Consider the following 15661-nt stretch of genomic DNA (forward strand, 5'->3'; position numbering starts at 1 on the left):
CTGTGTCTATATTTTCTTACGCAATTGGTAATTGGATAATGCCACGTCAAACAAAGCCAACAAAAACAGGTGCCGTGGATGACCGCGGACGCTAACCCCACCGGAATATTCCCCCACCAAACGGTCCGTTACCAAACACACATCGCCCCTTTCCCGAAAACTATAAATACTTCTCTTTCTCCCCCATTCGTGTTCGTGCCCTAGAAACCTCCATTTCGCGCCTCCACAAGCCGCCGCAACATGCTTTTCCCACTCTCTCTCTCACTTTCTCGCTCTACATCCACGCATTTCTGCTCGTCTTCTCTCCAGAAATCGCCCAGATGGTCCACCTCAGCTCGTCTATGACTTCTCGCGCCGCCGTGTTATGGATCGCAAGTTACAGTAGTAGCAGGGTAGAGGCTTAGAGGGTTCTACCAGAACGGCGGTGTTCGCCGCCTAATTTTTTGTAATCTTAGGGTTTAGTTTGTTGTATCTAGGAATTTAAGATTGTTTTTTTTTTTTTTTTGGTGATGGATGCCGTGGAGTTGAATTATCCAGTGGACGTCGCCACGGCACCGAAGCTTTTGGGGACGGAGGGTGGGCTTGTGAGAGGTGGTGGGATTACACTCAAAGAGCTGAAGCCGCCTTGTGATTTGGACCGTGTTTCGGTTCTCGTAAGCCAAATCCCTCAGACTGAGCCCTGCAGCTCATCTTTCTGTGATAAAGGTGGTTGCTTGGCCTTTGATTTTTTTTCCTTTAATTAATTAGTTATTTTGTTTAGCACTTATTTGTTTACTAGCCCTATTTGGTATGTAATTGGGGTTTGATTTTTTTTCTCCCAATGCTCAGATGTGTATTTCCCCAAATTCTGAGGTTGTGCTTTGCTTTCAGGAACTAAAAGCAAAAGAAAGAAAATGGAAAGGAATCGTTTCTAGATAAACTTTCCATTTCAAGAATTTTCCTTTGATCCCCTCATTAATGAATTGATTACTCGTCCATACAGTCCAGTGTATATAGTTTTATTCTAGTATTATTACCCAGATTTTGTCACTAGGGTATGTAACTGATACCGTCTTAAGTCTTAACTTTCTTGTTTATGACTGCTTGGTTGTAAGTGCATGCTCATTTTTTTCAATCAAATTTCTTAATTTTATGCCCTGGGGAATTTGGTTATGTCGTCAGGTCTAACAAATGTGGTTGGTGCTTCAGAGTTTGAACCATCGAAGCTTAATGGTCAGCTGCTCAGGAATCAGGGTGAAGACTTTTCCAGGGACCTTCATGGTAGGGGCAAAAATGGATTTTTGTTGAATCCCGGTGCTGAAAGTTTACAGTTAGAACGGAAATCAGGAAAGGTGTCAAAAATGGGTAGCGTGTCTTCTAAGCGACCACGAGCACAATTGGAAGATCCAATGAGCGTATCTGGAGTTGATGGGATAAAAGATATGTCAGATAAGCTCGGATCATATCTTGCAAAGTGCAGTTCTTCAGGTAATATAAAGTTGTCCACTGTAGTTTTGATTTAGTTATTTGACGTAATTTTTTTATTATCATCATGGGGATTCCAACTTCAAGAAAATTGATTATGACATTGGGAAAAGTCTTTTAAAGATGTTAATGCCATATGTGGTCTCCTATCAGAAAATATGTGTGAACACATTAAGCGGTCTGCATGCATCAATCATTTAAATGTATGATCAGTAGTTTGTTGTCTCCTTCAAGAACTTGAAGATATTTTAAAAAATTTGTTTGCAGTTGTTTAATGTATGAATGTAACATTTTAGTCACTGGAAAATCCAGTTTCTTTGTGCAGTTCGTACTGCTGGGGATTTAAATTTAAGATTTCCCCAACAGCTCTTACTGCTGCTGTCCACATGAACATGTCTCTAGCTGTTGTCAGTCTGTTGTTTAACTTGTTTAACATCACAGTATTATGAATTCATTGCAGTTTTTTGATAAGAATTTAAATTAGGGTTGATTGAAATTCAAATACTCAGTGAAGCTTAAATGATGTAGAACCTGGAATGATAGTATTAAACAAGGGTAAATTAAAGAGTACAAAACCCTAGGAGAAGATAAAACTAAACGTTTTGTCCGTTTTTCAAAAAAAGAAAAAAACACTTATTGAGGCTGTACAAACCCAATATGGAAACTTGATATATATGTTATAAAACCCTAAGCTATGAAACTACATACTTATTGTTGTCGCATGTAGGTGCGTAGGCACATATTCTTCAATAAGTTATGCCATGTATATGAGAATGGGACCTATTTATTGATGATGTACAGACCCGAATAAGGAAACCCTACAAACCAACATGGAAACTCAATACATATGTTAACAACCCTAAAATAAAACCCAAAACTACAAAGCTAGAACCCTCCGTTGTCGCACGTAAGTTTGTAGGCACATATCATAATCTCCATCAACATCAATAAGCAATTCCATGTAATCCATATGGATTTATAAGTTTTTTTTTTTTTTAATAAAACTATTATTGGATTTACAAGGTTATTAAATATATATGGATTAATTTGACACTTGTTTAAGCTCTAAACTGGAACATTTTCAGCTACTTTACCTGTGCAATGGAATTTTGGTAAGTTATCAAAGCAATAGAAATTACTATGTTTTTGTCCAATGAATGAGACATGAAATATCATGTGAGGCTTTTTGAAGCAGTTTAAAATATTGGGGAATTACATCCGCTAGGTCCAATTTTTTTTTTAATGTGCAAATTTTGTTTTTCCTTGAGGCTCAATTTTGGTCTACTACTCATTTTTTGAAATTGAGAAATTTATTTCGCACCATTTTTTCTTGTAAGACCTTTTCTTTCTTTTATAGTAAGTGAAGTGTTTCTTTGAATTAGATGGTTGGAAATTGCAAACATCAGTTTGTGTGTGTGGTCTCTAAATTTCATGTTCTGATTTTTGTAAGACCATAATTGCGTACTTGACTACTAGTCCTTTGAAATAGAGGATATTTTGCATTTTTCTTTTTATGGCTTTTAAGAGTTTGTGTTGAAATGGTTTTTTTTGTTTTTCTGTATTGTACATTCCAGATAAGACTCAATTGGAAAAACAAAAGAAGAAACCTACAAGCAAGCGAGGTGATAAGAGAAATCTTAAACTTCCTGTAAAGACTAAATATGATTCTTTCTCTGTGAAGGCGGGTTTGGCAAGCTTCAGTTCAGCTGCTGGAGGGAACAACTTCTTTGGTATGACATCACAAAAATGATAAATTCCATCTCTAGATATATCTATCATTCACCTCTTTTATTTTGGTCAACATCTATCATTCAGCTCCTTAAAGGGAGTGTATTCATCGATTATTACTAGACTGATTTGATTTTGCATACTGTGCAAAAATTAAATTCGTAATTGAAATTAATGTCAGGAGTACATGGCCTTAAGTCAGATAATCATGATGTTACAAAGCTTGCAGATGATCTGCCACTGAATGAGCTCCTTGATGGCACATACAAGTGTCCCAGTTTAGGCAAGGACAAAGGGAAGAAGCCAGCAAATGCTAACGATAATTTTCTGCATTCAGTTAGAAAGGCTTGTTCTATCCTTCAGCTCCGGAGGTATGTCCAGCCCCAACATATGGATGAAGATGATAGCAATTCCGACCAGAAAATGTCATCATGGCCGTTAAGCACAACTTCTGTTGTGGCTACTGGTGTTGATAGTGATAAAGGAGAGTCATCCGTAACAGATCTGTCTTCATGTAACAAGGTTAGTGATCAGGGGAAATCTAAGATATTTGTTAGCCCTGGAGAAAATTGACAGTATCTTACATGGCTTGTTTGATTAAAATTAGAAGTTTTATGGCTTACATGGAAAACCGTGGAAAAGTTATTATTGTTATAGTTATTTGGATAGATCTTCTGAATCCATTATGGATATGTTGTTGGATCTGACTGAAGTCTGGATGCCTGTATGAATGTCTGCACATTTTAGTTGGAAGTCTTAGGCTCCACTGAGGGATTTTAGTTCTGCTTCATTCTAGATGCTAGTGTTTCATTGCATTCTTACTAATGATTGATGATGTAGTTTCTCCTTTTGTTCCTTTAGTTACAGGATTCTTGTAGCAACCCTGACACTCCTGCTAATCCCCTTGATTTGCCATTATGTCAACCTAAATATATTTTGGAACGCTTGGCTCTTCCTCCACACAAGGATTTGGAATCTTTGCTTCTGGATGCTGAGAAACCAGCTTTATCTTCAAAAAATACTCCCGATCCATGTTCTGGCAAACAAATATCTCGCCGAGCAAGCTTGCCACCTTTTCCGTGGTCACATACTTCTAGTGGGCATTGTAAAACCAGTTCTGATGCCGCAAAATTGTCTACTGGGAGGGGCACATGCCAAGGTAGATGGCTAAGAATAGAGAAGAACATTGTTACTTCATTGGGGATTGCTACTAATAATATTACAGGCTTGGAGTCACTAACTTTTGATCAGAGTCTAGTTCCTTCCACTAGACTAAAAATGGCTTGTTCAGAAAATATAGTTTCCCAATCCATATCCATTAGTATTCCTCGGTGTGAGCGGGATTCATCATCTCCAGCAACATGTCCAAAAGAATCCGATGTTACATTAGGTATTTTTTTTTTATGGGAATGCTTTCATGTTTTCATTATGTCACATTCATTTCTTGAAAGTATTACTATCACTGTCACTAATAATACTTTTTTCCTTCAAGCATCAATTGGGGCATGTCTTTTTATAATTATTAATTTGTTTGGAAATGCAGAATCTGGAAGAAAGGTGGATGATTCAGGAAATGATAATGGTAAAGTTTCAACCTGATAGTAGCCTTTCTCTTTATGCTTCTTGTTTTGTGCGTGTATATGCATGTGTTATGGATGCCTGGGATGGTGGGCGATGTATATAGGAGGTATCAAGGAATATGAAAAAGTATGATGACGCCATGTTGGCATTAACAATTTATTTCAAACCATTCATTGGAGGCCTACTTTGGTTTATACCAAGTCTCAGAAGCAAGCTGAGTGGACATCTTGTCCCTGTAGTATTCACTTTTTATTATATGATCTAGCTGGCCTAGATTAAGACCTTTGGCTGGTTGTTTCCTGATTAATCTGATCATGGGATGTGCAGATGCTGCATTATATATGCTTTAAACAAAATAGTAAATAATTCCAATGGGGAGCTTTTTAAGGAAATAGGAACTGGATGTCGGGCCCATCAATGCACACATTATTGGTCCTTTCTTAAAGAAGAATTTGGCAATATGTTTCTCCATATGCACTGTTTTCTATTTCTCCCTGTGCAGCTGTGCTATTTCGCTTTTGTTAATTAGGTGTTTTTTTGCTTGTGACAGATGAGCAGTGTCCAATACTGTTAGCTGCTGCCCAAACACTGTATGACATGGCAACTCAATCCTCGAGGGAAAATCCAGATGGAATCATAAGATGGCCAAAGAAGCCTTCACAAAAGGCCATGAAAGCTCGCAAGTTGAAATCAATTGAGAAACCTGAAGAAGTATACGCAACATCAAATGCAGTATCTGGGCCTAAAAATCCCACAAGAAGCATGGACCTACCGCCTCCAAAGAAGCCGAAGCTCCCTTTGATTGATGTTAAAAGGGATTTCAATAATTTCAGTTGTGTTAGGAAAGGACCGATAAATTGGTCTACACCCAGATCAAGTAGGTCATCACCTAGCAAATCAGTTAAGGAATCAATTGCAGATATTAAGCATTCAACTGCCAATGCAGTGAAGCAATCAAGTATGATGCCCCCACCTCCAAGGGTTCCAGATAAGGCTTCCCATAAGCGTGATAAGCTAAGAAAGTTATTGACAATGGAATGGAACAAAGGAAGGGACCGGCCAGACCGATGAATATCTTCTTAATTATGCAAAAGATTTAATTCCTATTGACAAGGGTTGTCATCTAATCTGATGTCTCTGTCGTGTTATGGGGAAAAGTTTATTTGTACATATCATGCTGTAGGTGGAATTGGAAAGGGAATATTGTAAGGGTTCATGTTGTAGGCACAATGAAATTGTTGTAAGGGGTTTAATTTTAAGAGGAATAGGAATCTTATGTTGTAACACAAGGATAGAGAACACAGCAGGGGTGAATTCTTTGCCTAGCTTTATGTAGAGCATTCAAAGTCTCTCTCTCTCTCTCTCTCTCTCTCTCTCTCTCTCTCTCTCTCTCTCTCTCTCTCGTACATGTACATGTACATTTATACATGTTCCAATTGTGTCCGGAAACTGTGAATTTATTGTTGGAAACTGGCATGGTCTTTTTATGAGAATGGTCCTTTTGTGGCAATAGAATAACACACCATTTTTATCTGATATACAAGCTAATCATGACAAGTTTGTAAAAAGTTTTCTATTTCATGATTTATACTCATTCACCCATTTAGACTATTTAATTTTCTCTTTCATTTATTTAGAAGAATCAGTCTAATCATGGCCAAATACGATTATGATTATGCCAAATCTGGCGGCCATAGTTGTAATGGCCATTACGAGTCATAGAAGCCATGACGTTGGGAGGGGTGGCTTTTTTTTTTTTTTTTGTGGATGTGAAAGATTTTATAAATGCAAATAGACACATCGTTATGTTTTGTACTAAAGAAGGCTATAAAGTATAAATTAAGCTGGTAATGGATTTTTGTGATTTTATTATAGTACCATCTTTCTGGTGTTCACACATTTTTTTCTTACCTTAAAATATCCCTCTTATATTTGACCAATACTTATTTTCTAAGGACAATTGCGTCTTCATCTTGACATAATTTCAAAGGAACAAGTGAACAGCGATATATTCAGATACCAACGAGGACAACCCGCCATTTAAGAAAGTCTTGTACCCCAAAGAAACCAAAGTACCTCTACCTGCTCGAACCAGTACTTTAATTACTACCATATGTTGAAACTCTGCTATATAGCTAGACTGTCATCTCAACTTATTTACTGACTTGGGCACAATCTTTGGTCAACACCGCATGCCGGTGTTCCTTGTGTAGATCATATTAATATAAAAGGTTTACTCGATCGGCCATTCTGAGCATGGAAACAGTCAGTTCGAGTTGTCAGCCGATCCTTTGAAGGCCTGCTAATTAGACTCTTCAAACTAACCAAATTTAGGCATCAACAATATCAAATGCATATACCCCATAAAAGTGGCGGAGCCAGAAATCTAGATTAGCTAGGAGGGATTTTTTTATTAACCTATATATTCTAACAAAAATTTCTTCAAAATCCTTACTTAATTGGCAATATTTATATCATTGAGAATCCTCCGAAATTAGTCTCTACCCATAAATTTCAAGTTAATAAACTGACTATAAAAATCAATAAAAATAGTACAAACAAATATTGGATTATACCATTACAAAGTACAACAATTCACTTGAATGAAAAAGACAAAAAGAAGAGGAGTTGAAGAGTGGAACAAAGAATGAACAAAAATAGGAGAATGAAAAGGATATTTATGTAGAATATATGCTTAATAATGGTTATTGATATGTTTGAGTTATTTATATAAATTGTTACTGAAATATATGTTAGTATTGAGAGAAACTATATATGTGAGGGGGGCATGTGTCCCCCTTGCCACGCCAGTGCCCCATAATAGAGAAAAATTTCCCTGCAACAAGGATATGACTGATTTGATATCTCAGTCTAATAAATTGATAGCACCTATGGTTTTATACTTCATCACATAACAATTTCTTTAATTTCAAGACATAATCTATTTCTTGGGATGCCAAATCAGCTCATATCATTGTTATAGGTAAGTTTTTCTCCCCATATTATGGTTAACTAGTTTGGTTTTAAAATGTGGTTTCTCAAACATTACTCCACTACTTAAAAATCACCATTCATCAATTTCGTTGAAATTTGTAGAATATGCAAAGACTACGGTTACCAAAATACATGTGGTGTAGTAATTTTCTTTAGACCGTGAATGATCAAGAATTTATGGTGATTATTGATTAGGTAAAACCATATTTGTATGTGTAATTCTGATTAACAGTTTAATAATATATCAGATATTTGGCAAAATTGTACACAGTACATGTTAAATTATTAATTTGTTGATGTGTAGAAGAACCTATAACTATAAAACATTATTAATTTTCTTTTTTGTTGGCTACATTAATACTGTTAGAGCCAAATTTTGCACCTACGAGGCTACGACCAAATATGATTATAGGTCGTGATTCAATGCTTGCCCCTAGCTAACTTATTTTTGCTTCTACAGCAGATGTGAATTCATGTGGTTGGAGAATTATAAAGCATCATTATATATTTTCACTTGAACTTGTATATATGGCATAATATATACCTTCATCCCAAGAAACATGCATATACAACAATAAAAATTTAATTAATTAAGAAAACATCTGATCCAACAATAATACAAGAGCCATTGCAAAACCAGAATCAAAGCCAGAATGCACAATCAAATGAAAAACCTCAGCCCCATACGAAATGCCATTTGCTTCCTTCCTCTTGATCTCACATACCACATTCCTACACTCATCTAATACCTTGCAAGATCGATGCGTGTAAGAACCCTCAATCACATAAGCATGACTTTTATGACCCCATGTCTCGCGATACACAAAAGCAAGTGTATTGGGATTGGGCCGATTGGCATTCAACATGTTCATGTTCTTCCTTACACAAAACATTGGCCTGATTTTTGATGCTGCTGGTCTACTACTACTTGTTGTGTAATACTCACCCTCTTCTCCTTCGTACACAAACCAGCTATCTACTAGGCTTAGCTTCTGCCAAGAAAAACGTGATGAACAATCAGGATTAAGTTAACACAGTTGCTTATAGATATATATAATGATATAAAGGGTAATATTCTATTGGTAAAACAATGTTATTATCTATACTACACATCTAGATAAAGAATACGTAACCAAATAAATAATTGAGATCCATAGTCTGTCTCGATTGTGAATCTAAACCACATATTTAGTTAAGAATTTATTTAATAAATGATTCAAATTAATTATGGTCTTGGCCGGTAAGAGAACATTTCGGGTTATAATAATTGATATTTACAAAGTAATATTGATCGATATACCTTGCGACGACGCATAGTGAGGACGGATTTTCCAGAGGCATCCATGAGAATGACTTCCTGAGGATGTCCGATATAGTTGTCCACCCGATACACCAGATCTCCATTGGAATCGATCACCGTGAACCCTTTACAGCTGAGCACAAGTGATTTTCTCCACACTGTTAATGATGTACTAGGCCCAGGCCCGGGCCCAGCTGGCCCAGCACTACTAGTTCTCTTGTTGTAGTCATCATCATCATGATGTTGTTCTTGATCATGGACTGACCTTGACAAAGATCTCAAGAAAGGAACAATCTTCATCTCTCTCTCTCTCTAAATTGTTGAACCATAAGCAGGTTATGGGAGCAGATATTTATAGCCTGGGAAATGAGAATAATGTTAATTTGAGATCAGCTGGTCTTTCTAATATTAGAAATATATCCTCCGTTTTGTACACACCAGTTGTATGTATACAACCATTTTTTATAGTTGATCACGTAATTAATTCTATGTATAATATATATATACGTATCTGTGGATTGTATATATGGTATTGTATACATCTAATGCATGAAGTTAACCCAACACTTTGTCCTTTTAATAATGGTCGTCAGAAGCATGACACGAGTTGCTCTCAATGAGTGAGAGGGCCGGTTTAATTTTCCATTATTTAAATATAATGTTGTGAAAGAGACAACCTTGCCAGAAAAGTCATTGCTGGTTTCCTAGAGACACACTTTGATGGCATTAATCATATAGTACTAATTAATAGAGGCGATTTATATACATATCTTAATTGATTATTTAATTTGTAATTTAGATTTCACGTGTAATTAGCGTTAAAATGGGTGACACGTGTACTGTTTGCATAGAGGGGTCTCTGAGCTTCCAATTTTTTTCTTCTTTTGATTGTTTTGTGACTTGCGAGTTAGGTTTGTGTTTGTTTAATCGGAGATTGATGAGCACGAGACAAAAAGGGGAACCATAAACAATTATGGAGAGGGAGCAGCCTGCAGGGAGCTAGGTTGAAACCCAAGAAAATTGCTCGAGTTATTTCCGTCACCATGCATTCAAAAATTAAACTCTATTTAATTCATTTACTCTTATGATCAATGGGTATCAGAAATGTTTACAAGTTTTTAATTATATCGGTGAATCCAACTTTAGGTTCATTATAATTATAATTTTTTATTTTATTTACCGCTTGAAGTTACTTCAAGAACTTATTTACTACAAATTTTGCTATATATTTCGAGTTATTGACTTATAATTGTTAACTAGTTTGATATGCATTGTTAATCATTTACCTATTTTTTTTATAAATTATGTTTTTAATTAAGATTAATTGATTATCTATTATGATATCAGAATTTTAATTTCTCTAAAATCTTGTATTCCTAACCATCCATTCCTCATTCCCAACTTGTCATTTAATTGTCATTATATATGGTATATGATGAGATTACTCATATATATGTTGTCTATATCTTTCTATTTTTTTTATGTGCAAAATATGATTGACAATTTAAGTTTTTAAAGTCTAATAATTGTATATCAGTTCTCAAAAAAAATAATTATCGGTTAGAATTTGCATATATAGAATGCTGCAGTTATTTACTATTTTTCTATTATTAGAAAGGGGAGAACAATGTAGAGAAAGTTCAGAATATATATATATGCTCGCTAGTAACATTTAGCTTGTGGATCATATATATGTAATTCAATTCATAGCAAACATTATGAAGAGTAGTGCTAGAAACAGTAATAATATTTGGTGCATGGAATATATTAGAAAGATCGAAGAATCTATCTACCTAGATTAATCTTAAGCTTTTGGTGGAAATTAAACTGTTAATTGAAAAGATGTTTCAAAGTTAATTATATAATGGAAGGTAAAACTAATTAAAGTGGCTCAATTATTCACCACCCCAATCCCCATCTCATGGAAACAAATTAGTTAAAGAGAAGAAGTAAGCAATAAGAGTAGTGCCTTGCTCTGTTCAATTTCCCCAAAATCGATCTGCATACATTTAAATTAATTGTCATTAGCTTTGATTGATTTTGGTGATCACGTAGGCAGCAGCAGGAGGATGTTGATGTGTACTGTAGGTGCGTCATCAGTCATATCATAGTCAAACACGTCCTCTTGCCACTTGCTGTGGACGGTTTTGCCTCATGACAAAATGGTAGAAACACTATTATTTGTCCATTTCCATCTTTAATTTGCATGCACTAATCTCTTGGCTACCTCTTGCAATTACAAATTTTCCTCAGTGCCCCTATTTTGTTCCAAGCGACCTTTAGACTCAGTCATTCGAATTGATCGATCTCAATCCATGAGAACTAATGAGATTTGTGACAAAAGAAGAATATGTTAGGAATTGTACAATTCAAATGTAATTGTCCCGTATTAGATAATCAACTGCTTTAACTTTAAGTAAATGAAATCATTTTTTAAGTTATTTCATTCCGGACCTTTTGAGATAAAATGCTATACTTATACACTCAAAGTGGTTAAAATTTGAGATAATCTTATAGAAGCTCGAAAGATGTGAATCCCAAGTTTGTTCCATGGCTTAAAGTTCGTTTTTGCTGTTAATTAATATGCATTTATATGTTGAGATTCGTTATCATCTTCTTGGCTCTTTAAATTTGGCTTGCATAGAGATGCTGAATTCTGATTGAACATGTGAGTTGACGCACATCTATAGGGAGAATAACTTTGCAGCTTAAGACTTACCAGTTTTAGCCTTTCTCTAAAGTTATATTTCTCAATTCTTAACAAATTAACCCCATCACTGTTGTGAGCAAATTTTACCTGATAATATAGTTGATGTTGCTAGACTCCAATTTGTTTTATTTTATTTTATTGGAGGAGGGGAGAGTTGAGCTTGTGATACCTTCCAACATTAAGAAGAAAAATACTATTAAATTAATTTTCAGACTTTTTATTCCCATTATAACATTAAAAATAAGGACACCTAATCCCCAATATCATAATAGGATATATATATATATATATATATATACAAGAATACTCTAAAACTAACTAATTTGTAAGTTAATGCAAAACTAACCACTCTGTCGGGCCCACTGCACAATGTAATTTCAAAATCCAAACCGTTTATTTTTTAGGCCATACTTCAAAGATCATTCATGTAAAAAATCTTCAAAATCGGAAGTTTATTTAGCCATTTGATTATAATAACAACTATTTCTATGTTTTTATCAAAAATACTGATCGTCTATTTATTTAATCTCAATTAGATGACTACATGATTTTCGATTTAGTTGATTTTTTGCAATGATAATCTTTGAAGTATAGCCTAAATAATTGATAGTTCGGATTATGAGATTAGTGATGTGGTGAGCCCAAAAGCATGGTTAACTTCATATTAACTTATTAACTGATTAGCTTTAGAGCACTCCTCTATATATATAATCTTCAGAAGAGTTTTATGTTGTGCTACAGCTCAATTGGGCCCCTGCTAATTTAGCTCATGCACGTCCACTATGGAGGTGATATCTAATCTAATAAATATATTCAAGTGGGAAGTTTTATTTTAAACAATTTTGGTACATATTATTAATAGTTAATTTCTCACTTATATATTACAAGCCTCTCTACATTCGCTCCTGCAAGTGTGAAGCGGCTCTTTCTATTGCGTAAATAATAATATTTTGGCACGCGTAATCTGTTTAATATGCTTCTTATATTTATGTTCTCAAATCACAAATACAAACAAACCTAGTTGTTCAACCCAAATTTTTTAAAAAAAATTAAACATGTGAAATTCAGAGAAAATTAATTAAGAAAATAGAGGCGAAAAACTAATTTTTATAGGCGGAAAAGTAAATTGAAAAATATATAAATGACTATTGAATTTAAGCCGAAACGATCTCAACTATTTCAATCCGGAGATATTTTTTAAAATTTAAAAATCGTTCTATTTTATTATATAAATAAATAGATTGTTATATCACTTTTTAATGTAAAATTTATTTCACGTCTATAACTTGTATAGTCGTATCCAACTACACAACTACAACATTTTCTTCATAAAAAAATGTGCCCATAGAAATGCAAAAGTTCACATTGGAACAACCCCACCTGGTATAATTTGTTTAATAAGCTAGCTCTTACATGCTACATATTTCATCTAATTTGTTTTTGGCCGGTATAGACTCTTAGACTCTTAGTTCATCTAATTTTAATCACTTTAAAATATGATGTATTAATTGGCATGTGTTCTCTAACTACTGGCTAGTGGCTCTAAGAAGATCTTCTCGGGGTTCTTTTGCTATTATTAGCAGCCGACTGACTCTGACTATGCTTTGAATTTGAACCCCATCTTTCTAATTTTCATGATACTTTCTTCTGCCTTTACTTCTCCATTCAATACTTTTCAAATTGTTTATGCATTCGGTTCCTTTTCAACTTGGCTATATATACTAGTAGCTATAATTAACATGTCCAGACAATATGGCTGAGTTTGCAAAACCAACCAAATTTTTACACGCCCAGAACTCGCATTGGCCTTGTGTTTTGGCTGATCACCACCACCCTACCACCCTTTTAGACTACTACTATTACTGCACGTCACTGATTATACAAGAAAGTAATTTTTATATTTACCTAATGAAAGGGCGGGATAGACAAATTAGACGGTGCCATAAAATTTTTTCTCCTTAACAGATACAAATGGCTAACACTAGAATATTAATTAGCAGAGCATCCTTCTAGATTACAAGCAATAAACTTAATTATTCAACAAATTAGATAACTTGTGGTTTTATGGGTTAATTTAGAGTTTGTTGAGTTTAACGAAATATATAACATGAACTAGCATAAACTTAATCCATCATCATTCAGAACTTGACATATATATGAGTAAATGTTTTGTTAGAGCATAAACTTTCTAAGGAAAATTTGCTCTAACAAAGTAATTTGCTCAAAAAAAAATTGTTTTCTGATGTGTGGTGTGACAAAGTTTTTATGAAATAAAATAGTTGAGTATTTAATAATTTGTGTTTATAAAAATATTGTGAGTGTAAAAAATAATATTAAAGTATTTAATAAATTATATTTTTAAAAATGTTGCAAGTGTAAAAATGGTATCCCACTCCACAGTTTTGAAAAGCACCCCTCGACTTGCTTTTTTCAACCCCCCACACCAAAGTTTTGAAAATAAACAATTTATTTTCAACACACTACAATTCTAAACTAGGCCTAAGTCATGAGCACGAATGGGCGGTTGGTTGACGATTATGTAGGCCTCTTTGCTTGGTCATGTGGGCATTTATGCCTTGATCACACTCACATATAACCCTAATCACACTCACATCTTACCCTATTAGACTCAATTACATAAATGTACCATTATTTTCCACGCACACATTCCTTACATACGATAAGGGTAATGCTATCTACTTTCTTCAATTTATCTTTTTCATCGATTTTCTCTTTTATTATTCTTATTCCGTAGTTTATTTTTATGATTAAAATCATTTATTTTTTAGATGATTCTTTGAATATCATCTTTGTAAAAAATCAATTAAATCAAAAATCATTTGGTCATACAATCGTTATCAAATAAACAAACAGTGAATCAAATTATTATCAAAACAGTTTATTTATTCAATCACATTAATATAACCAAACGATTTTTAATTTGATTGATTTTTTGTAGAAATAATTTTCGTAATATGATTTAAAAAATGAACAGTTTCAATCATGAAATACATTATAAAATAATAATAATAATAAATCAATAAAAATAAATAAATTAAAGACACCCAGATAGGATAACATTCTCATTCATGTTTTAACATTTTGTATGGGAAGGGAGCGAAGCTAGGGACACCCAGATGACTGGTGGGATACATCATACATGCAATGAATACTTTGTTCAGGAATATCTGACTCATCAACAGCAGATGGGACTGGATTAAAAAAACAGTGCTTGGGATCCGACTAAATCAGGATGAGGGACCCCTCTCAGATTTTATTCACTGCCAAATTTAGAATAAATGCAATGCTATCAACTGGGAGTCCACCACGTGTGTGTTTGCTTGTTGAAAACTCAGCGACTTGGCACCTTTTAGGTTCCTTATATATATGCATATGCTTGATCATCTTTGATTCTTTGACTGAATCTTATACTAGTAAACTAGGCATATCTATACATACTAATAAACTAATTAATTAAAGCCAACACTGTGTGAAAAGTAATAATACTTTTAGTCATGTGTTTCTAGGAGTTGTTTCGTAAAATTATATAAATCCATGTCTCTTTCTTATTGAAGCTCTTTTCTAAGAAAGATAGATATAAATTTTATGGGTCATAGCCCAACACTAACTCAAAAGAACAATGCTTGCTCCTCCCCTAGAAGGACTCCTTCCATATTTCACAAAACGCATATCCTCTTTATCATTTCATTTCAAATAAATATAATCAATTCATACTTAAAATGAATAAAACAGGACATATATTTAGAAGGACAAGTGTTTATGAGATGGAGTAGGACTGTAGGAGGAGGTATTCCTTCAGGAGAATATACCACAATTCACTTCTCAACTCGAATGAGAGAAAAGGTTCACTCAAACTTACACTT

The 15661-nt window shown here is 34.3% G+C and overlaps 2 protein-coding genes across 3 annotated transcripts; one reads left to right on the top strand and one right to left on the bottom strand.

Moving 5' to 3' along the window:
- The first annotated feature begins 52 nt into the window (after positions 1-52).
- On the top strand, positions 53-6255 carry LOC147274118 (uncharacterized). Of its 2 annotated transcripts, none has more exons than XM_086227766.1 (7): positions 53-705; positions 1162-1467; positions 3039-3194; positions 3374-3714; positions 4054-4582; positions 4736-4774; positions 5324-6255. In XM_086227766.1, the coding sequence occupies exons 1-7, from the start codon at positions 510-512 to the stop codon at positions 5842-5844; spliced, it is 2088 nt and encodes a 695-aa protein (XP_086083892.1). In that variant the 5' UTR covers positions 53-509; the 3' UTR covers positions 5845-6255. The 2 variants fall into 2 exon arrangements, with proteins under 2 accessions (XP_086083892.1, XP_086083893.1); XM_086227767.1 differs by having other exon boundaries at positions 54-705; positions 1189-1467.
- A 2102-nt stretch (positions 6256-8357) lies between these two features.
- On the bottom strand, positions 8358-9367 carry LOC147274119 (LURP-one-like protein (DUF567)). Its single transcript, XM_086227768.1, has 2 exons — positions 9068-9367; positions 8358-8759 (listed from the first exon to the last, which is right to left on the bottom strand). The coding sequence occupies exons 1-2, from the start codon at positions 9365-9367 to the stop codon at positions 8358-8360; spliced, it is 702 nt and encodes a 233-aa protein (XP_086083894.1).
- Positions 9368-15661: the final 6294 nt, after the last annotated feature.

Source organism: Dryas octopetala, chromosome 9 (genome assembly GCF_963921425.1).
Source record: "Dryas octopetala chromosome 9, drDryOcto1.1, whole genome shotgun sequence".
NCBI lineage: Eukaryota > Viridiplantae > Streptophyta > Magnoliopsida > Rosales > Rosaceae > Dryas > Dryas octopetala.